General features: G+C 30.9%; 1 protein-coding gene and 1 long non-coding RNA gene across 2 annotated transcripts in view; one reads left to right on the top strand and one right to left on the bottom strand.

The window, feature by feature from the left end:
* LOC147064182 (uncharacterized) overlaps positions 1 to 1,325 on the top strand; it is a 360,934-nt gene extending 359,609 nt beyond the window's left edge. The window contains exon 3 of the long non-coding RNA XR_015072020.1: positions 1,130 to 1,325. This is a non-coding gene — a long non-coding RNA (uncharacterized LOC147064182). The remainder of the gene's footprint in view (positions 1 to 1,129) is intronic.
* Positions 1 to 24,585, bottom strand: part of LOC147064181 (uncharacterized) — a 61,873-nt gene that overhangs the window by 12,533 nt on the left and 24,755 nt on the right. The window contains exons 3-9 of the mRNA XM_085959237.1: positions 15,225 to 15,436; positions 10,624 to 10,734; positions 7,394 to 7,579; positions 6,288 to 6,433; positions 4,492 to 4,708; positions 2,659 to 2,789; positions 2,265 to 2,424 (exon numbers count right to left, since the gene is read on the bottom strand). Coding sequence (XP_085815363.1) covers positions 2,265 to 2,424; positions 2,659 to 2,789; positions 4,492 to 4,708; positions 6,288 to 6,433; positions 7,394 to 7,579; positions 10,624 to 10,734; positions 15,225 to 15,436 — 1,163 coding nt within the window. The remainder of the gene's footprint in view (positions 1 to 2,264; positions 2,425 to 2,658; positions 2,790 to 4,491; positions 4,709 to 6,287; positions 6,434 to 7,393; positions 7,580 to 10,623; positions 10,735 to 15,224; positions 15,437 to 24,585) is intronic.

Genomic DNA, 24,585 nt, shown 5'->3' with positions numbered 1-24,585 from the left:
TTACATTACGTCGCTATAGGATTTGTTTCCCGAATATCCATTTTTGTCGAAATCGACATTTTAATGCAGTTCAATTTCTTTTATCGAACTCTACCGAAATCGTTTATAAAAACAATATATTTTAATCTAGGAACAGAGATATTTTTTTGAAAAACCCGAATACGCCATGTTAAGTTACAATTACTTCGTGTTGTTTTCCCGAATGTCCAACTATTCGTACCTGAATATCCAAGTTAATTTCGGTCGAAATAAATCTCTGGCTGAGTTTTTATTTCCCGAATATGACTTTTAGCCAATCAAACCGCGCTGACGCCGTGCATCTCGCTCCCACATTCACGCTGTCCAGCTCTAAAACAATCACGCCCACTTTCATATTTTTCGGCTGTCCGGAATGCTCTTTCAAATTTCGTCTTATTGATATTGTTTTTAAAGTTACTATTGTTTTAATAGTGAATTCATCAAATTTGAAGAGATTATTTATAGCTGATACATCACCAGTTCGCCCTAAACTTATAGTAAAGTTATGGAAGTGAGTATTTTAACCTAAATAACTGCATTTTGTTTTGATAAATGACACAAAATCCCAACGGTTATATGAATTCTACAGTGTGACCCGGCAACTACTATGACGTAAAAAATAATTATTATTAATTAAGCATTGTTTGTCTTTATTTTACTTTTAATCTGGGTATTTCTATGAAAATAAAGGCGATGCTATTATTTATTTTTGAATGCGCTGATAGTTAATTTAATTTAATATGTATGTTAGTAACTATTTATTTGGTAAATATTATATACTTAGGATATTGGTACCTACCTAATATTAGCAGCCAATGGTAATTAATTTATAGATGCTAATATTTTGTATTGTCATTCCAATAGTTAATATATAATATTTATTTGGTGGTTTGTAATAAGTTTAATTGTTAATTATAGAAATATATAGATATAATAATATACAGATATACATAGATTTTTTTTTTTTTTTTGGGAAAAGTATTAATATAAAATTGTTAGCAAGTACGAGTAAGTACCGTCATAAAATATTGGAGAAATCCGTGACGTCGGTTAGTAATTGAAGTAGTAGATACCTACTTTTATTTAATAAACCAAAATCGATCGCCGATAGATAATTTGTGGACTGGGTCGTAAACCCAGGAGATGCAGGGACGATTCCTGCCGGGTGTCTTACTTTTTTCAAAAAGATTTTTTCTATTGGTTATAATATATTTTCTCAGAAGTGATTTTAAAAATTATGTATGTTCAATAATTAGAATGGTACATTCTTAAATCTTGTGAATTATTCGTTGAATAAAAAAAAAGATTATTAAAAACTATTTTATTACTTATTACGAAAAAAACCGAAAAAAGCGAATGCCGCATGTTATTATTACCTACGAACTTGGGTTATTACGATCATTAGGTATTTAAATAGTAAAAGTAATCATTAACAATTATCGTTTAAATAAATATAACATTTGAGGTGCGTACTTTTTGACCACTCAGTAATCCGTGGGCCGTGCAGCAATACGCTACGGTCTTAAGTCCCGAACGTCCTTGTTTTGTCCCGAATATCCATTATTCTGAGAGAGCGCTAAAAATTTCCCGAATATCCACAACGAGTACTTGTAAATAAAACGCATTTTCTGTGCATTTACTGATTTATACCAGTATATTATTCTTGGAATTTATTCTTAGATAATGTTGCAATCATACAGTGTAGAAAAAATGATTGATACATCTACTGATATTTCATAATACGACAATGAAATTTGTTTTTCGTCTCCTGAAAAATTGACATTTGGTCTATTCGGGAAACAAATCCTATAGCGACGATTAGGTATCAAAATGATTTGACATGTAGTTCAAGTTACAGGTTACTTCTAAAGAACTTTTCCAATAATAACTGGCCCTTAGTAATAAAAGTATCAATATCAATTAGCAATAAGTATGTATGAAATAAAGAACAACAGGGCAAAAGTTTCTGTGATAATTGAATAAGGTAACAAGGTGAGTATTAAAATAACTGAACCATTCATACGTATTATTATTACTTTTAAGAGTCTTTACGACCCATGTCTGGTGGCCATTCGATATAATTATCATGCTATTTAGATGTGGTAATTAAAAAGTGATTATGTGGTCAACAGTCAATGTGTTAAACCAAGCAAATAAAGCCGTTTATCTAGCTTAATTTTTACGATCAAATAAGCCATCTAGCGTAAGAAAATACTTTTACAATTAGAAAATAGTGTGATACTAACACATGACTTGCAAAAGCACTGGTGGTGAACGAGCATCTCCTTCCACATTTGAAGCACTGCACGTGTATGAGCCAGCTGCTGTTCGAGGAACTTTGCGTAAGACCAAGTTGTCTCCTGATGCACTCACACCGGCCTTCGGTTCATGGGCTAGTGCTCTTCCCTAGAAAATAAATCAAATTGTCAAAAAAATTACTGTTTACTTAAATTACTTTTAGGTAACTTTTATACATTTTTTTCCAGTAGGTACACTAGATGTCTCTAGTAGGTATTAAAGACATCTATTAAATAAATTGTAGATACTGAAAAATAGCACACTAATACACTCAATACAAAAAAATTACAAATCCGATAGTAATGCGTGTTTAAAATGTGTGAGAATGCTCTACAAACTTACATTATGTTCCCATATCAATTTGTAAGGCGGAGGATTCGCATTTACTTTGCATTCAAAATATACATCATCGCCTTCTTCGATATCATTTGGGTTGAGGTTTGCTCCGAGTGTCAAACTTACTGATGGTGCAACTGTAAACAAGATATTAAAAAATCAAATTAGTATTATATTTCATAATATTTTACATGAATTCAATGATGTAAGTAGGTATTTAATTTTATTGGTTTCATAGGTACAAAATAATATGAGGCAAGTGAAATATAAAGAAATTCGCTTGTGACAGTTTTCAGTAATGTGTGTTTAAGTGCATGTTTTGTAGTTTCGTAATTAGATGTCTAGATATACTAATAAATATTGGAAACCAGTAGCGAAGAGTGAAGGTAAGCTGCTTAGTATGACTAACAATGTTTAATGTGCACTATTTATGGTGGATCTTAACAGCCTAACTCCACCCTTTGCCACTGATATAGATTAACCCATTTTAGACAGATTAAAAAAGAGAAAAAATTCGACCAACAGCAGTAAATTTTTTATTAGGTAGGTAAATATTTAATTTCAATATATTTTAAAAACTTGTGTTGGTAGACATTGAAACATTTCAATTTATACTTATCTTTTTAAATAATATGCAGGTAAATTTGTAGGGTTTTAAGAAATATCTAAAAATAAGAAATAAAACATTTTTACCAAATGCTAAATTGATGCCCAGAATCACTTGGTCAACAGCGGCGTAAAATTGGCGCTAACTGTCTCCAATGGGTTAATAAGATTGAAATGAAATAGCTAGTCGCCATGTACCAAGTTTTGAAAATGGGATCAATTTATTACTTTATGACAGTCAGGCCATTAAACCAAAGAAACACAATGCACTCCGAGTGTCCTCAAATATTTTCAATATTAAATGCGCGTTGTTAATGTGACAAACTTTAATGCATGTTATGATACAAACGTAACTATTTAAAATAACATTTTCTTTAACATGTAGGTATTTAAGTTTATCTCATATGTTTCGACAGTCCATGTTAATTAAACCTTGTTACAACCTCACCCAAAAGGCAAAAGGCAGAACTTCACTTTTCAATTATTTTTGTGTTTCCTGCTTATATAATAAAATGCTCTCATTTAAATATGTACATACTGTTACACCCATGATTATTGGGCCTCTCCAGATAGTCTAAACTACGTAATTATTAGGTGTAACCATGTCACCTGACCTCTAGTCAACAATGGGCGTACGTACGTCCAAAATTATTTGATTAACTGTCAAAATATTCAACATTTACTTAGCACGTAAGAATTGTATCTAATTATAATAATAGTATGTCAGGGAAGAATGTGATTGTGCCGAATAAAAGAGACGAAAGCCAAAGAAATTTAATATTAAGGCGCATGTAAAAAAAAAGAAGGCAACACTGCTCGATATAAAAAGTCAGTCTAGAGTCGCCATTTAAAAGAGGGAACATCGGCCCTCATGACTCGGAGAATAAAACAAATACATAATCGAGCATGAAAATGAAAAATGGGATACGGAGTGAAAGGCCATAGATTAAAAGTTGTGAACGATAATAATTATTAATAACGAAACTAAAATTAAGAGCATAAAACATTTGGAAGTGTAACTAACATGAGTAATCTAAGAATATAAATCTACCAAAATAAAACGAGTTTCATTTAATCCTACCATGAAACTGATAGCAATTTAGTTTAATTTTTGTGAATCCCGGATCCTACCAACATCCCGAGCTAGCCACAGGACCCGGGATATCTCAATACCCACTGAAAAAGCACAATCAAAAGAATTTTTATAAGCTTGATATAGGTAATATAATTTACATAGGACATTGAGGCTGAGCTGCCACTCCAGTGGTGCGAGCAGGAGAGAATGTAGCACCCGGCAAGTAAGTATCTGAGAGTGCTGAGGCGCCCTGGCCGTCAATCGCAGAGTGCTGGTGCTGGTGCTAGCACTTCCATCTTCCTTTGACGCCTTTGAAGAATCTTCAATCATTGTAGATTTATCTTCACGCTCTTCACTGCTGTCAATGTCAAAATCCTGTAAAAAAGTAAGATTTATTATTATTATTATGCGCTTGGGCATTCAAAAACTTTCTCACTCATTTGCTCAGATATTAAACAGAGCACCGAGCTAGAGAAGTGATAGCCTATTCAGCTATATAAAACACAGTTCAACCATCAGTTATTGTTCAGCTCAGTCTAGTATCTAGCTTGTCTAGTTCAGTACATTAGCTTTGCTTGACCTCTAAAAACGAATACACTGTGTACAAGTTCTGTACCAAGCGAGCTGGTCGATTGAATTATGTATATGATTGGACATGCCGTGCGAATCATCCTATACTTGTATTTTGTTAATTATTGTTATTGTAAACTTTAATAGACCATCCCAACATCAATGACACACAACTTCAGCGATTACAGCGATTTTAGTAAGAGCTTCGCTCTACATTCAACGGGTGTCGTTAAAAATCTGCTGCCTGTTAGATATTGCATATCTAGTAATATTGTGAGGGATAGAAAAGGTAACTGTCAATAATTCTTTGTGGAAATAATTCATTAAAATAAAATACAATATACAATAGGGAACAGGACTGGTTTCATCAGATTTAATGACATTCTCAAATCAGTTGTCAAAGTCACGAGTCTAGAGTTTGATTTCCAGGTCTAAAAAATATTGTTTTACAATGTGTACTTGGAATCAGAATATAGGACCTTATAGATTGAGCAAATAATGGCCATCATAAATTTTTCATTAAAAAAAGCTGTTAAGTAGACCTCTTCATGAGGCTGTCAATCTACATTGTAGTGAAGAGCCGAAAATAATAATAAAAATTACAATATTCTTATTTTAGTGTTTTATTTAAATTGATGAATTTTCTTTGTTGAATCACTGCCATCTATGATATTTATTGTGATATAAAATTTTAGAGTGTTGCAAGAAATGTCAACAGATGCCATTATACTATAAATTAATGGAATGTGTTTTACTGTAATAGTGAAATAACAGATGTCAGTATCGCGATACTTTGCTATAATTACTTTGAAAAAGCATGATATTATAACATGTCCAATATTGAAAATACATAATTTAAAAACACTTCAGATACTTATATATCTATTAAAAAAAAATGGATGCTGGGCAGGAATCGAACCCACATTCTACATATTCGCGTCAATGTGCTTTTACCATTGAGCCACCTGCATCATAAGTTAATTACAGCGTGGATAGATAATATTCATACCTATGAAATGTCTTACAAATTGTGTTTATTTTGGCAATTGACTTGTGATTTTGAATTAAGGTACCAACAATATGTATTTATTTTGATTCATAGCCAACGTCAGGATCTCTTAAAATTTTAGTTATAATGTAATTGCACTAATTGTCAATAATTTGATAAACTATTATTTAATACTGTATTGTAATATTGAAATAAAAATCCTATCATTTATCTACGTAAAGAAAATAAAACAATTATTAATGTGTAACAAATATAATAGCTTATAGTGAACAATGATGGCAAATATTTAATAGCAAGTAGGTAAAAATGTGAGAAATAATGTTGATACGTTTTTAAATATTTTTATGATGAATTTCAAAGTAATTAAAGTAATACCCGTTGTGTTGCCTCCAGCTGTTCTCCATTCAGCCACCACTCTATAGTGGGTGCTGGCCTCCCCCCAACTGTTTTACATGTCAGCTCTTGAACCCTGCCGGCGCTTAGTGCATCACGTTCCATTATTTCTACAGTCAACGGTGTCACTAAAAAGAAGAAAAATATTAAGAGGCATGATTATTTTATTAAGCTGATTTTGATAGGTATCATAACATTGGACAGCTAGTTTGCTTGATCAATTTTATTATGTTGAAAATTGTTGAATATTATGACGTATAGTTTTATAAAAACATTGTATGAATTAATTCTATGATAAATAATTATTTAACTAAACAATATTGTATTATATTAGTAAGTAGGCAGGTACCTATTTATATTTATACATATACCTACACTAACTATAAAAAATGACACTTTGTTTTCGATATGATTCATTTATATCCACGGTGGAATAGTGGCAGAACATCTGCCTTAGATAATGTTTGTCGCATGTATGAATTCTGCATCTCACAAGTTTACATATTTGTTTTTTCAATGTGTGTTTGCTTCAGAGCAACACATACTGGGTCTAACAAATTTTTAATTACAGTTCCACGAAAAATTAATTTAAGTTGATTTAATAATAATAATGGCACACACGACTTAATTACGTAATTTTACCATTTTAAAAGATTATGTATGTCAGAAGTAAAAGGCCGGGGGTCATATATTAGAAATGGTTTAGGAGAAAGTAACATTTAAAATTATTATTGTAGTATGATATTACACTTAATGGTTTTTTTTTCTTTCTTTATGTTACTCTAGTATTTTACTTGTCACAAACAGAATATTCACTTATGTTAAAATTATTATAAGTATATTATTTAACATTTTTTTTAGTTTTTAGGTGTCTAGACGAGAGAATTATGGATACTTACCCGAAGTTATACAATGACTTCACGTCGTCATTTTTCATTTGTAGGTCATTAATTATTTTACCAAAATGTAGATAAAAAGTTAAGAATGCATTCATAGCTCATTTTCGTAAAAAACGGACACCCCACCTTTTACTTTTGTAGTAGGTATATCGTAGAAATTGAATGATAAAATCCTGGATTAAAACTAACATTGCATATCTATAAGGAGTGTAGCTGTGGTCGGCGGCAGAAGCGGAGAATTGGTGGCTTGACAGGAAAGGGGAGCGAGGAGATCAGCTCTTCGAAGTGGCTGCATTCTCAAGACACCTTCTCCGGGACCTGACCCGGGAACCGCTCGACCTCCTCGGTACCATCGCACACTAGCCGGCGGATAGCCTGCAATAGAATATATTGCAACAATAAATTATTTCATAGAAATTTAATTAGGTAGGATGGAATTACGAGACATGCAATTTTATTAAATATAAGATACTGAAAAAAATACTTTTACCAAAATAGCCTTATACTGTAACTAACTAACTAATGAGACAAGGTAATATAAATTTCTTTACAAAATAAAGATTAAAATCTACTTTTTATCACAGTAATTAGTAAGAAGGTGAGATATTATTAATAAATTTATTCCAGACAGTTTAAATTGGAATCGGTATGCAATTAATTATTAGAAATTCAATTAATAACATCTTTAAAGCTATCCTAAAAAATGATGAAAATACCATCGTTACAGCTATGGCAGCTCGATTAGATATAAAGAATAAATTTAAACTATGCATAATTATTAAAATTCTTATCAATCTACGTCTTTGAGAAAACTTCGATAAAGTTAATCATAAAAAAATATTATTTATCGGGAATGGGACAACTGTGCGCCGCACTGTCGAATGAAATAAATAGACGTTAGCTACAATTTTATACATAAAGTAGACGAGTAATTTTAATCAGTTTCTATCTAGTAAAGGGTGTTTTTTTTTAGAGGTATAGAACTTTGAAATGGAATAAAACAAAGATGACTTTTTATATTGACATGAAATTTATTTTATTCGAAAGATGCTCTTCTGGCATTATAATTTAAATACGACTTCTGGCATATGACCGCCACGGCTGGCTCGGACGTAGTCTAATCTGGAGGTCCAATTTTCGATGACTTTTTCCAACATTTGTGGCCGTATATCGGCAATAACGCGGCGAATGTTGTCCTCCAAGTGGTCAATCGTTTCGGGCTTATCGACGTAGACTAGCGATTTTACATATCCCCACAGAAAATAGTCAAGCGGCGTTAAATCGCACGATCTTGGAGGCCAATTCACGGGTCCGAAACGTGAAACTATGCGGTTACCAAACGTTTCCTTCAATGAATCAATTGTGGCACGAGCTGTGTGACATGTTGCCGCCTTGTTGAAACCACAGCTCCTGCACATCATGGTTGTTCAATTGATGAACGAAAAAGTCAGTAATCATGGCTCTATAGCGGTCACCATTGACTGTAACGTTCTGGCCAGCATCGTTTTTAAAGAAGTACGGAATAATTATTCCACCAGCCCATAAAGCACACCAAACAGTCAATTTTTCTGGATGTAACGGTGTCTCAACATACACTTGAGGATTATCATCACTCCAAATACGGCAGTTTTGTTTATTGACGTATCCATTCAACCAAAAGTGAGCTTCATCGCTAAACAAAATTCGCTTATGAAAATCGGGATCAACGGCAATCTTGTTTTAAAATAAATTTTCACAATTTGGAAGCGTTGTTCAGGCGTCAGTCTATTCATTTTGAAATGCCAAACCAAACTAAACATAAATCACTTAACAGCTGACAAAATGGCCGCCAATTAAAAAAGTGCTGCCAGCTTAAAGTTCTATACCTCTAAAAAAAACACCCTATACTTAGTAGTTTTATTCATTTTGCTCTTAACATAGTGTTTTTTATTCCGGATTGAGAATTATCATGTCTGAGGCTTTATATAAACATAAAAGAACTCTCTTCTTGTAGGAACTTATTATGCACAATTAATTCAATATTTACCTGTGCATATTTCAATAGTACCTATAATTCACGAACGTCTTTTTATTTTCGAATTTCATCCGATTGCGTGACGCCCAATTGTCCCGGCGCCGAATCATCCTAGACCCTAATTATCAAACATGTTGAAGAAAACCTTTTTATATAGATAACGGAGAGAGAAAGTGAAGTAAAAAAGAATCCACAATCTATTAATAATTGTCTACAGATACTACATAATATAGTATACCTATATTATTATTATTTAGTAGTAGGTAATATCTACATTAATTCTTGGTGTATATTTTCTCAAACTGAGAATAAGGGTTAACAGTTTGATATCTGAAACAGCGACATTAATGAGATTTTATACATGAAGATTAGGGAATCCAATCCCGAGCCAAAAATCTGATCCCGGGATTTCGGGATTACAATTTGACAATCCTGGGATCCCGGAACTGGTCCCGGGATTGGCATTTTTTTCCATTGTTAATATAAATTTTTTATATTTACAAATAACATATAATAAAATCGGTCAAAAATAAATCTAGTATAATTTATTCTATTTAAGACATTTATATTGTATACGTTCAATTTTGGAAATACACAAGTTTAATGGAGTAAATAATATTGTAATTTAAATAATAATGTGAATTTAATATGAGATTGCTGTTTCTGATAGTAAAGACATAATGAATGGATTAGCGTGATTTAAAATAGTAAAGCAAATAATCATGGCGTACTTATGGCCCTTCCGCTTCATAAATCTAATAAGTCAGCTAAATATGAAACTGCCGTAAAACGTATGATATCATGGTGGAATTACTTTGTTAAAAGTGCGAAGCATTGTTTTTTTCCAATATTTCTCATTTTTAATAATTTACGTGAAAAAATAAAATGAATCGGCTACCTACACATGGGTATAAATCAAACTTCATTCAAACTCAGTTTATTTCTAATGTAGTAGTTATTTTTTGACGATGGCCGCGTGGATTAAGCGCTGGTCTATAAGTGTCGAGGGTCCCAGGTTCGAATCCTGGGTCTGGCAAGTTGACATATTGTTTTTCAATTTGTGCATGAGTCAGAGTATGGTCCTAATAGGTTGAGCAAGTGGCTGACATCCATCTCGTAAAAATAAAATCTGTTAATACAAGCCTCCACTCTGTGGAGGCCAATATGATCCTATTAGGATTGGAAATGGTCAAAAGAAAGAAGAAAAAGAAGTTATTTTTTATTAAAAGTATTTTTTCTGATATATTTTCGCTTTTATTTTATTTTCCATAAAAATTGATAAAAAATCAATCCCGAAATCCCGGGATTATGTTTATCAATCCCGGGATTCATATGTATCGAAAATAGCTCGGGATCCCGGGATTGGAATCCCTAATGAAGATGTACCTAGTTATTTTTTACTTACCACCAGTTACTGTGCAAGTGAGTTGAGGTGTGTCTCCTTCTCGATAAGGTCCAGCCTTCCCCCGGATCTCTCTTCCACGTTCATCCGTCACCACAGGTATACCTGCGGCCTCTGAAAATTAATTAAACATTTTTTTAATTACTATTTAATATATATTTTTATATTATAAACTACGACAAAACAAGCATAATTATCAATCATACTATCTGCGTGAGCTTTCTTATGTATATTATGTCAAGGTCTAAATATATTTCAATAAACTATTCAATACAATTAGCTATATCACATCTATCGAATTGGAAACTGAATGCAATTAGTGTAGATTCGTTCTCTCAATTTATAATTACATAATATATAAAATAAACGAAGGAACTTAAATGTTTGAATAACCACAATTATTGAGAATATTTAGATAAACAATCACAAGATATTATTGCATACGAATTTTTCTGTGGCTACCAATTTACCCACAAAAAAGCTGAAAAATCGATATCAAGTGGCAACCATAGTAAATGCAAATGATATTTATAGTTGGGAGATATTAGGGTTTCGAGATTGTATTAAGACGAAAAATAAAAAAAATGTGCCTATTTGGTTTATAAATGCGTTATTCTATATCGACTGCTTAATCTACAAACTAGCTAACATCATTTGGGAAAATTGTTCAAGAAGGAGAAAAAACTTAATAATTTAACTATCAAGTAGAATTTAACATCTATTCCTAAAATACACTTGGAATTTATTTATTTTTACAAATTAATAAGCTGCACTAAGAATTATTACACTATTTTAGCTTTCCTTTTATATATAAAGAAGTTTTTTGTATAAAGAGCTGATGTCTTCCATTTATGATATTGGAAATTTGGCACCTGCAGTTGGGTGTTTTGTGTGAAGATCGATAACGCATTTATTTATAGGTTTAGAAGTTTAAAATTTCGTATGAGCATAATATGTCTTATAACAAAATGCCACCAAAATCTCATTTTTGGTCAAAAGTACAGTTGGGTAGTCGATATTCGTTTATCGGTTTTGATATGTTTGCATATATGACTTATGAAAATTACAAGTTTTGTTTCACATCTAAATCTGTTCGCTGGTGACTTGAATGTTTGACTTCCTCTTGCGTACTTCCCGGGCCTTTCGAATATTACGGTGTTAAAAAATCTTGACAATTATTTTTTAGTTCGTTCTAGGCTTTATTTTTATAGACTGTATTGTTTGGACGCCGCATCAGTTGGAGTATGGTCTTATGGTGGAGAGGGCTTAGAAGAAATTATTGAGACACCTTTACTTGAGGCTGTGTTGAGACTTGAGATTGACTTTCTTTTAGGTATGCTAACATACTGTAGTTTGTTCAAGTTTGTAAGAGATGTTTTCGACTTACATAGCCCAGTTAATAGTCAGACCGTGACACGAAACTGTAAATTTCGATTGTGTTGCCAGTTATAGCTCATACTTTGAATGCAATATGGTAAATTGTTTGTAGAAAATGATAAAATAAATGTTTACAATTTGAACGGATTATGCAATCGAAAATTTTCATTGCATTCGAGGATTTCAACGAGGACTCAAATTAAGTTAAATCAATAATATGTATCCTTTATAATGATCAGGATTGTCTAATTAAATGATTTAACTTCATATATATTGTGCATTATTCATTATTTATTTATATTTCTATTTTTATTTACTTACGACTCATAATTTTGTTAGAATTATTACTATATCTATTTGCTCGATTGTCCAATTACACCACCTTGTAAGAAAAAGCAAGGGCATGGCTATTTATATTAAAAAAAGTGTATTATTATATTGTTAATTTTATAAACGAAATATCAATCAAATGCATCATGTAATCAAATATTGATTAATCAAAATTATTTGTTTGGTGATATGAATGTGCTACATATTATAATTATTTATTGCTTTATATTTTTATTTTATGTTAATAATTAGGAATGATTGGTTTGAGTGTCGTTTTAATGAGGTATTATGAAATATTAATATGCAATGCTATTCATTTTAATTACTGTTATTGACATAATATTTTTTGATAGGATACTTTAATGTATAGGTTGATTGTTTTTGTTACTTTTTAAATTTGTTAGTCTAAATGCCCGTTGTGTTCAATATTCTTTAGTTGAAAATGTCCCTCTGAGGCGGACAAAACCGGGCCAGATATTAAATAAAAGTAGAATAAGTATGATAAAAATTTGAGTTTTTCTATCTATGTATTTCTATTTTCTATTTAACTGTCTTAGAAATCGGTAATACTAATAATTGGCGGGTAATAACTCGGTCTGGTCAAATCGGATATTGATAATATATTATTCCACCTACATGCTAGTTGTTTTATAAATTCTTAAAATACCACTTAGCTCATACAGCGTACTTCCATGTTTGAATTTACTCTTTAGGTATACTGTTTTTATATTACTTTCTTTTGCAATACTTTTTAAAATACCTTTTCTTTATAATTAAAGGTTGCTATATTATTATGTACATAAATAAATATGAATTTAAAATTAAAATACGTAATATTTTGTTAAAATTAAAATATTCAATATGAATTAGGTAGTCCTAGGACCTAGACCATAATTAGTAATTTGAGTAATGGGTGCCTACTTTAAATTTATAGTGGAAAATTATTATTTTAGTAGGTACTAGGTAGGTACTTGGCGGGATTAATTATTGGGTTTTACTGAAAATGAACGGAGGATTAAAAGGTTTTTAACCTTGTAAACAAGCAGAGAGCTTTTGAACGAAAACGGGAAATTACACTAAGAAGAAAGTAAATATTAACAAAATTCAGATATTTCTTCATAGCTCAAAGGGATTGCTCTCTTTTGTTCGCTGTCTTGTTGAAAACGCGTATCTTCCAAGCATGAAATGATTTAATACCTAGTTATTAGGTATTTTATTTTTATATACCTCATAAATGATATTCCTTCGTGTTTATTTTTACCATTTTAAATTTATAACTGACATAACTTTTTCCAATAGACGGCCAATTTAGTCACAGCGAAGCCAAGGTAGACAAGGCTATATTTTAATAGGCTCTCTCTGACTGTGTTAGCTTTTAGAGCAAGATAGACAGTTTTGACAGTTTAGAGTGTTTAGACGGTTAACTTATAGTAACAATTAACCGCTTCAATATATATATTATGATAAAGTGATATTTATCACTTTATTCTATTATTATTTATTCTAAGTGTAAGCAATAAAAATGCAGTTTTATTCAATTACGTTGCCAATATAATTTTAATTTCAGTTGGCTATTTATAAGTATATATTTTTAGTTCGTTATGTAGTTTAGCATTTTTATATGTACATAAAACATTTATTTTATTTTATTTTATTAAATTATAATGCAGTCATTTGTTATAACGACCGTTCAACTTTAGAATGATTTTATTGTAATTAAATTATTGATTACTATAGAAAAGCTTATATTCTCTGTATTGAAAAATCAGTATACAATAAAAATGGCGGCCTACTATTGACGATTTTCTTTGATTTAAGTGATTGTTCATCTAAATATTGATGGTTCATTGTTTGAATAAATTTTACATATTTATGGTTTGTAATACTAATACTAACACGCCTATATCAAGAAGAATGTCCGTTAAACTTGATAAACTCTGATGGGTTGGCCATGTAGCAAGAAGTGTCTAACTGTTGAGGGCCATCCTGAATTCTGCTGGAAAACCCAGACTACGGTGGTTGGACGGTATCAACAAGGATGTTTGAACATCCAGTGCAGACACATAAAGGACACTTGTCCGGGATAGGAAGAGATGAAAGAAGTACTTGGATGAACATAGGACGCATCCTGGGTTGTTAGGCCACTGATGGTGAGGATGTTGATATATTTCACATACGTGAAGATGGGTATAGATGGGCGTCGTTTCATAAATTCTTAAACTGGGATCCACTTAGGTCATTCGGTGTGCTTCCATGCTTAATAATTTTTATAATTTTTGTTCCTAATTATTTACTTTTTATACTGTTTTGTGATATGTACCTACTGCATATATTTCAATCTTCTTTACAAAGTTTTAATACCTTTTCTTTGCTTTTAAATGTCATCTTGTGAACGTCTTAAATTTATAATTTGTAATTTTCACTGTATGTCAAAATAAAAATAAATTTGAATACCACTATTGCAAGGTCTCAAATTGGTAAATAAATTTCAGAATATGGGTGTCATGTTTGCTACATATGAATCAGCAATGCCAAATGACTTGCATTAAATTTGATTTAATCAATAGCTTTATTGGTAACGTTTTTTGAGTTAACTTTTACATAATTTTAATCAACAATTTTCTTAATTGCAATTATTTTATTAAGCAAAGTAAATATGGCATCTGCCGTGGTTCAATGCTACAATATTAGCTTTTGGTGCAGTTGGTCACAAATTCGATTCCCGTATCTGGCAAATTCACGTGTTGTTTTTCAATGTCTATTTTAATATAGAGCTTAAACAAAATAGGTTGAAAAGATAGTCAACAGCCTAACCATAACTACTCAAATAAGATACCTCTTCAAACATAATTGTAAAATCAATTTAAATATTGATCATAATGTTTGTCATTACTCACCTATGACTTGAAGATGAATTTTGGTGATGCGCGTGGGTGATGATAGGAAGTCTGCTCTGCACTGGTAGTCTCCTCGATCTTCAGGAAGAGCTGGCCGAAGAGTGAGACTCGCCGTAGCTGTCGACCACCGTGCCCTGGCGGTAGAACCTGTCAATCCTGACCAATGCGAACCAGTTTCTTCGCCGGATCTCTCACCTCTCCTGGTGTCCCAGCTGAAATGAATAGATAAGTTGATCATTAGTTTTTTCTTCTCCTTCATATTTTTTTTATCGTCAACTATTATATGCAAGAATAATTAAATTTTTAAACTTATGACAGTAATTAATATTATGTGGTGAATTGCAGGATGCCGATCACATCCCTATATGTCGGTTGAAAAGGAAGAGCTTCTCAAGTCGGTCTGACCCTCAGCTGGACTTTTGGACAGTTTGGCAACTTAGTATCCACGAGGGAAAATTTCTCAGCTTTTAAAAAGTTTGCAGCACTTAACTGCGTGTGAGAAGATCTTTTCTCACCAAGAATTGACCGTAATACATTCGAAGTAGGAATCACGCACACTCTAGAGTCTAGTACACGCCAAACAAGGTCTAGGGAAGTTGCTCCTGGGACACTTTTGAAACAAATTTGAAGAGCGTCTAACGTTCGTGATTCAGACCACGCACTCCGGCTCGTCGGCCTCCGTCTACTGTCGACATTTTGTCGAAATCCGACTGAGTGTGTAGATTTGTATTAAGAAAAACCGAAGAACGGTACAAACAAACATACAAACATCCAAATATATTCTTCAAATTATTGTATAGATATTATAAACTTTTAATGTTGTTTTTAATATTCCATAAAAGTAAAATATTATTATAATACTATGTTACTATTAAAAATAATTTAGGTTAATTAATTTTATATTATAATCTATCTTGTCCACTCTACCTACTCTACTCTATCTAGTGCACAATGTAAATAACAGTACATTTATGATAAATTCATTTGTTTTAAAAATGTTGTATAAGTATCTACAATGAGTATTGAAATTATCTACCAATTTCAAAATTCGAATATCCAGCTTGACATAAAAATTTAACATAAAAATTAGGATATAATATATTATTATGATGGTAATAACGTATTTTATTTTAACCTAACACCATCCATTCATTTAAGTTCACTTTTCTAATTATGCAGTGGTAACCCTACATATACCTGTACCTACGCTGTTGACTTTTTACAAACATTATGCTCATTTAGTCTTGAACGTAGATTTAGCAAATGGGTACTCGTATTTACTACTCCTTAATGGTTAACCCACTTAGGATCCAAGCCCTAATTTATACACCCGAAGACGCACGCCTTCAACCAGTGAGTTGTGCCGATATACTGGTAGAGAACATAGATTCTGATTACCTCCCCAATACACAAATTTAGAGTCTAGTTAGTCAATGAATAATTCTGAGAGCTGAGTTGGTCACATCAATATAAGAGTCGAATATTATAGAGTTCAAAAAAATACAATGCAAATCACCTACAAACCAATTTTTTTCGTAATAAACACATAAATACAGATTAAAGTGATGCAAAAATTAACGCTACTTGCATTGTAATAAGGGTCAATTTCCAAACTGCGTTAATTTGTATGATACTTGAGAAGAGCTCTCTTTAAATATTTTTTATGGAAAGATATTGTATTAAATAAAATAAAATACACTATAATAGTAAATTATTCTACATGGAATAAGCAAAACAAAATATGTACTTAAAACTGAGCTCTACTCACATTAGAATAAAGTTGATTATTACAGATCATTGTCAGATGTCTGTAACATTTTCTGAATAATGCACCATTTTTTATGTTTATATAGTGTATGGAATGGTATATTCAGTAGATATATCAATGGGTAGCAAAAAAGTCTTCGACGGGGAGGGGGTGTGTTATTAAAGAATCGAACACGTGTGCTCTAAATGTAATAACATAAATAAATAGACGGAGTATTTCTATACAGAAATTTAATATTATTTTCACAAGTAATAAACTATTTCTTTTATTCAATGAATAAGACACAAGCTTTCAGAATGTAACATTCTATATACCGAATATACATAATTTGTAAATATCTCATACATATATTATATACACACTATACAAAATCGTTTTTGTATAAAAAAATAAATAAACAACCGACGGGACTTGAACCTGTATCTGCTGGAATCATACAGCATTCAAAACATACATACTGGCTCGAATCCAGCAGATACAGGTTTAAGTCCAGTCGGGTGTCGTATTTTGTTTTCTACAAAAATGTTTTTTTCTAGTGTGTATATGCATGAGATATTTTAAAATTATGTATTATCACAAGAAATTGAAGCCAATTCAAAGAATCGATAATAGTGAACTCATTGATGGTCGTTTTTAATCAATCTGTTGTTAAAATATCGATCTTACAACATTAAAAAATATGTGTATTAAAACAATAAAGAACATACTAATTCTTAAAAAATGATTCTTAAATGGATTATTAATACTGACATAGCAACCCATCGACATTTTCTACTAGCTAATTGATACTAAACTAGGTTATGAAAATATTTCTTTGAATATTGAGTTTTACTCTGCTATACCAATTCATTAAACATATAGTAATATATCTACTCCTTTCAAAAGAAAGAACGTTCAGAAATACATGTCGTAATTGGGAGGGTTGCAAGACTTTGAAGGAGTTCGAAACATATCTGGATAGCTACCTATATATTTCTTTGTCACTGCAAAGAAAACATTGTTAGTGCATATACGGTTTTTATTTTTCAAATGTATTTATCATATATATTCAGATACTCTCTTCACTTTATTATATCATCATTATTTGATCTGATTACTGGGTTATTTTATATATATTTTTTATTGATTTAAAAGCAAACATTTGTGTAGGTACATGACGTTCACAACAAGAGATTTAAACTGTAAAAGAACTGGTTCTAATCTAGAGTAGAAAAAAACATAAATTATGTTAAATAATAAAGTAAAATACACATAACATCTCCGAACATTTTTATATCTCTAAAGAGCGCATTGATTAGTCTCGGACCCTTAGCCAACGGTGTCTGATAAAACTGACACGTTTTAATCCAAATGAGGTCATGGCTACGACAACGAAGGTAATAATTGACGGGCGTGTATAAATCGATAGCTATATTTACATTTTTGATCACTTTATTTTCAAATTTTTAATTCTGGCTCATACTTTAAGTTGAAAGCGTCTTACGCACCGCATAAATGCTCTACACTTTGCACGTCAAATAGTTTTAAATTTTTCACGAGAAACAGTTTAAAAAGGTTTTAATTAGAACAGAACATAATATCTCGCTTTGCATCATTCAAAATTATAGGATTTTTGGCATTAAGGAGTAAAATTATGCTATTATACATCCCAGAATCATTTGGTTAGCAACACTGGAGTGGTGTTGAACAGAAGTCCATCGGTGATGGAGCTACTTGCGCTAGCACTTTCATCACAAAAATGATCATTTTGAATCCGGTTTGAGGCAGGCAATTTGCAGGATACACATGCAATACAATGCGTTCATGTTGCGAAGTGTATAGTAACTTCATTATTAATCCATATCGACTTAGGGTTTCCAAATTTTCTTCTCCTTTAAAAAGATGCGCTATTTTTAGCCTGCAAATATCTGATAGAGATTTGAATTGTACACTATTCACCAGACGCTATTTTATTCTATAACTCAGAAATATTAAGGACTCTCTCATCAAGTTTTTGAGTCCCAAACATTCTTAGCTATAGGGTATATAAGCATTTGGTCATTATTTTAAAGCACCTTAACTTGAGGCGTTTTTATTTATAGCGAACAAATAAGTACTTGTAGCATTTTCAAAAGATTAAACATGATATGTAAGATTAATTTAATCATGTTTTTTATAACAGAGGCAAGAAAAAATGGATTGTTTTGTTAAAAATTCTTTCATAAAACTACATAGTAGTGTTAATTATATATCTTAACTTATTTCGTCGATTTTCAGACATAAACGCGTAAATCGACATATTATGGCTATTGATTAAGGCAAGAAAAAAATGTAATATGTTTAAAATTCTTTCACACATCTGAGATGTTATTTCAAAAATCAAGCCGTACTTATTTCGTCGCCCACCAGATATAGAGGCGTAAGTCAACATGTGACTGATTTAAGAATGATGAAATATAGCTTCCATAACTTTCTAAGTGTCAAAAAGACATAGTTGGATTAAATTTCTATCAAGAGTTAATAAAGAAAAACATACTTACCGATATTTTTATTGAGGGTTTGAAAATTAAATACCTGATAAATAGGCGTAAACCAATAATTTACGTCTCTCTCACTGTAATTAGTAGGTGTTCTTACTTTTAGAGGCGTATAAATTACTCCCAATCGTCCTTATTCGTTACGACATTGGTGGGTAACATTCAAGCGTTGTAGATGAATGGATAGTAATTATTGATATTTGTTATTTATATCGTGTACAAGAATGTCAATGCATTATTTATAAAAGATTAACAGGGACATAATATTGAAGTGGAGATTCAAGATGGACATATTATTATATTAGATAGACATACGAAAATACTGATAAATAAAGCCAAACAAGAGTCCACGAAAGCTTTTACATAATACAAGAGTCTCATGGGGACATTATGTCATAATAATATGATCAAGATGAATTAGTTTTTGTATGGTTATCTATTCCACGCATTTCTACGCATTTTCCACCCTTATTCACCATTGAGTTAGATAATGTGGTTGTATTTTTAAATCGAGATATCAAGAATTTTCTGTTGCGTTCCTACATTTTGTAAGTCGAGTTAATGTTAGGTCGTTTTTTTTGCAAAACGTAGTAATAATAATTGTGTGGCGAAAGTGGCGCTAAAGCCTTTCTTAGGCGGTACATTAATATTGCTTAAGACAGCCATTTGCGCGCTTTTCGTGATGTCATAAATCTATTTTCACAAAAATAGTGCGATCCATAATTATAATAGTGGTACTTATGTCCATTTAACAAGTTAATGAAATTCATGCCTACTGCCCGAAATATACCTATTAAAATCACAATAAATTAAATACGACATGAAACATACACAACTAGACATACCGTCGCTATAGGATTGGTTTGTCGAATATCCGTTTTTGTCGAAATCGACCTTTGAATGCAGAATGATTTTTTGTATCTAAATGGACCAGAACCATCCTTTTCTTTAAGTTGCTTTGTAATGAAAACAGCATTCATATGCTGTAAAAACAACAATTTAAACACCTTCATGTATTTTAATATAGGATAATCAATTTTTTTCGTCTCCTGAACATTTGACATTTGGTCTATTCGACAAACCAATCCTACAGCGACGATGCATCACTAGAAAAAAATCATATTTGAAAAAAATACGAAGCTTGACGGGTATCGCGCCAACTATTGCATTAACCAATTATGCTACGAGCGTCCTATCTAATTGCGATAATTTAAATTAGTAGGTCCTACATGAAATGCTTATCATATTGCGTTATTACTGACTATCATATTTTTGTGTGTTAAATCAAGGAATATTAATTACCTTAATTACTAACCGATGTCCGGCTCTTGCTAATTAATCTTAGTTATAATGTCTACTTGAACTTTCTAACAATTTTACAAACTATTTCTTATATGCAATGAATAATGAACAAGATTTTGAGAATGTAACATTCGATAAATTGAACATACATAACTTGAAAATATCTTAGATATATGCACACTAGTCGAGCTTCGTATTTTTTTCAAATATGATTTTTTCTAGTGGGTATATCTGAGATGTTTTTAAGTTACGTTTGTTCAATATAATATGGAATGTTAAATTCTCAAAAATCTTGTAAATTATTCGTTTAATATAAGAAATATTTTCTAGAATACAATATATTATTATATAATATTGTTATATAGTGGCGAAGGGTGGTGGTAGGCTATTAGGATCTGCCATAAACAGTGTACACAAAACTTTGTCAGTCATCGTTTGGTTAGTTTTTCAATTAAACCTTGCAAAAACTAAGTAATAGATAATAGTCAAAAAATACTCATCTATCTATAAAATATCGTAAATTATGCAATTAAATCATATTTAACTTTGGATATTTTATAGAAAGAATAATATATTTTATCTATTATAGTTTGTTTTAGGCAGGGCTTAATAAATTTTAAAAAAGAACGAACAATAATATTTATAATATTAAGTATTCTTATATAAAATAAAAAAACTTTATTTTTTATATAAAAAACGCATTAATGGATTTTGAAAACTGTAACTTTCATTCTAGATTTTATTAAATTTTACCAGATTCTTCTAAATACTTTTGGGACATTGGTAGGATGTAATAAATAATAATTAATAATATTATGTCAATGTGTTATAATTGTCTTAAGTGGATTTTTGACGTCACACTCGCATAAACGTGTGAATTGGGCGATTTTTCACGTTTGTTCACCCGAAATAGTTAAAATGATTCGTTATATTTTACTGACTATCTAAGTAGGTATAATAATTGACGCGATTTATCCTTTTAAAATCAGTTCTAAGTGGATCTTCCAACTTTTAGAATTTTTTCTTTAATCGAGATTCTCGTATTCTCTAATTAGATAATATTTGTTTTTTTTAGAATTACTACGATTTTTTTTATTTTTACCTCTCTTTGCTGAAAGTCGAGAGTTTTTTTCAGCTCACCTGGCCAAAAAACACGGACTAATTTAAGCAAAGAGATTCCTTCCTGAATAAAAATAGAATTCCCCGAGATTTTTATGAAATTCCAGAACTTTTTAAAATCATTTTTTATGTCTTAATTTTTTGAAATTTCGATCATGATTGGCAGCTTTCTATTTCCATTTCTCATTCTTATATTTGCCTAGTAACGATTTCTCAAATTATTGAAAATCTCAATAAAATAATTCAAAATTCGAGATTAATATTTCTGATTATTACTCGAGAAAAGATTTCTCTCTCACAACATCTAGTTCTAAGCAACTTTTACGTTATAATGCGAATGCTTTAGATCCGATTCAAATAGTACATGTTCAGAAGTTGAAATAGTCATGTAGTAATTAATTAAAAAAAGATAGGTGCTAATTTATAACTAAGAGTATTTCATGTTTTATGTTCGCAATATATGAAAATTATTTATCGAATTACTGATTGGGTAAATGATTCTAAAATTGCGTGTTAATGTTTGTTCTCAAATTCTTCCCTTCAAGCTATTTTATACGACAGCAGCTAAAGAAATTTTTTCTTGAAAAGTGTGTATAAGAAGTATATTTGCAGACATAATGTAATGTTATTTCACGTGGTATCTATCGCTTAATCGGTGCGCTATCCTATTTCCCGGGACGTTATTCGCAGAATGGCCATATTAAGGAGAGAACGCGAAGATGAGTGCGTGGTTTTTGTTAGTCCTCGAATATAAAGCGAATCCCTTTTATAAAAAAAACGTTTTGCACGTAAAAAAGGATACGTTATATCCGGGTTAATACCATACATACAAGTTGTGTACCTAATATCCAGACTATCAAGAGTATCAAGACAAACAAAAAACTACAACATCATTGTTGTTGGGTGTTTTTAGAATGGAAAATCATTCGCTCTGAAGTCTTTGATGTCTAAGTTCTAGAACAGAATTTCTATAAACTTTTAGAACATACTACGTTTCAATAACATGAGGTCAGTTAAAATAACTATTAATTAAATTATATACAAACAAACTATTCAAAATGCGATCTTTGTTAATATTCAAGCATAACACTAATATTAAATAACTACAAGAAAAAATATCTTATTAAATTTAGCTCTAAATCAGAGGGGGGCAAACTGCGGCTCGCGGGCCGCATGTGGCCCGCCGGATATTTTTTTGCGGCCCGCCATCATTAATTGTACTTCTGATTACGAATAACTTTTTTATAATTAAAAAAAAATATATTTATATAGATTAAAATTTGTTTAGCAATAGTACGCGATCCATTTTCAATAGATATTGATAGTGTACTGACAGAGCTACAACTTGAGATCATTGATCTGCAGTTTGACACTGATTTAAGAGAATTGTGTCATCGTGAAGAAATCTCCAAATTTTACAATGCCCTTAATTCAGACAAATTCGACCATTTTAAAGAATATGCAAGAAGAATGTTCGTTATTTTTGGATCAACCTATACTTGTGAACAAACATTTTCGATCATGAACCTTAATAAAAATTCTTAACGATCAAATATCTCCGATGCCCATTTACAAGCAGTTTTGAGAATATCAACTGCAAAATTAACACCTGAATTAAAAAAAATGGTAAAAAATATACAACAGTTTCATTCTTCTCATATTTTTTTTTGTAATATTTATTTTTGTGATAATAAATAGTGTATATCTAAAAATGGTATTTTACTTGCTCATTTTGAATTCTTGAATTTGGCCTTCCATCCAAAAAGTTTGCCCCCCTCTGCTCTAAATCATTCATATTTTGTCAAAGCGGCGACGCTTAGTTACTCCTGCTACTCCTAGATGGTGTTATTCTTCATCGATAACGTTTTTTTTTATATTTATAATGTATTAATTGGATGACATACTTATGTTCTAAATTCATAATGCCACTTTGCTGATTTTTTAACATTTTCATTTCGATTTATCTACTCCCAAAATCTCTTAAATTTGAATCGAGTATATTCTTATGTAAATTGACATTTTTAGAGATATTTACTGTTTCAAATCGTGTTTATTATACAATAACATATTTATTTATACCTTTCTGTTAATCTGCCACTTCTTAATTATAATACTTTTTATATACCAATTTATCGAGCATATTCTTATAAGTACAAAGGCCATTCTTAAGAGATCTTTAACTATATTTTCTTATATTCTCGCTACATTTTAGTGTATGAAGGTTCTTTTCAATATCTTTGGATTGTATACACAATAGTCAGATATTTTATTAATTTTACCAACTGTGACATAATATCAAGACTTTGGTAATTAAAAAAAATCACTTTGAATTAGAAACAATATAATTAGGTTATATTATCAATATTTAAATTTCATAAACAATCAGTTAAGTATACATTACTACAAATTAGGAACCGATCTACAGAAAAAAATGTTTTACTATGACATTTTTATAATATTACCTACATTCAAATAATTATTACACTAGGTAAAAATAATAATTTGTTTGAATTTTTTAAGGTCCTGTATCACTACATTAGTATTTAATATAATGATAGTCAAATTTAATACGGCCTTGTGGCTAATGACTTGTCAAAAATGACAGAATAATCCCAACCGAAAATAAAATTTAAAAAAAAATACCTACTAATATTAT

This window comes from Rhyacophila brunnea, unplaced genomic scaffold (assembly GCF_057557595.1).
Source record: "Rhyacophila brunnea isolate RB1 unplaced genomic scaffold, BYU_Rbru_1.0 scaffold_8, whole genome shotgun sequence".
Classification (NCBI taxonomy): Eukaryota; Metazoa; Arthropoda; class Insecta; order Trichoptera; family Rhyacophilidae; genus Rhyacophila; species Rhyacophila brunnea.
This window is presented reverse-complemented; position numbering and strand designations above follow the sequence as displayed.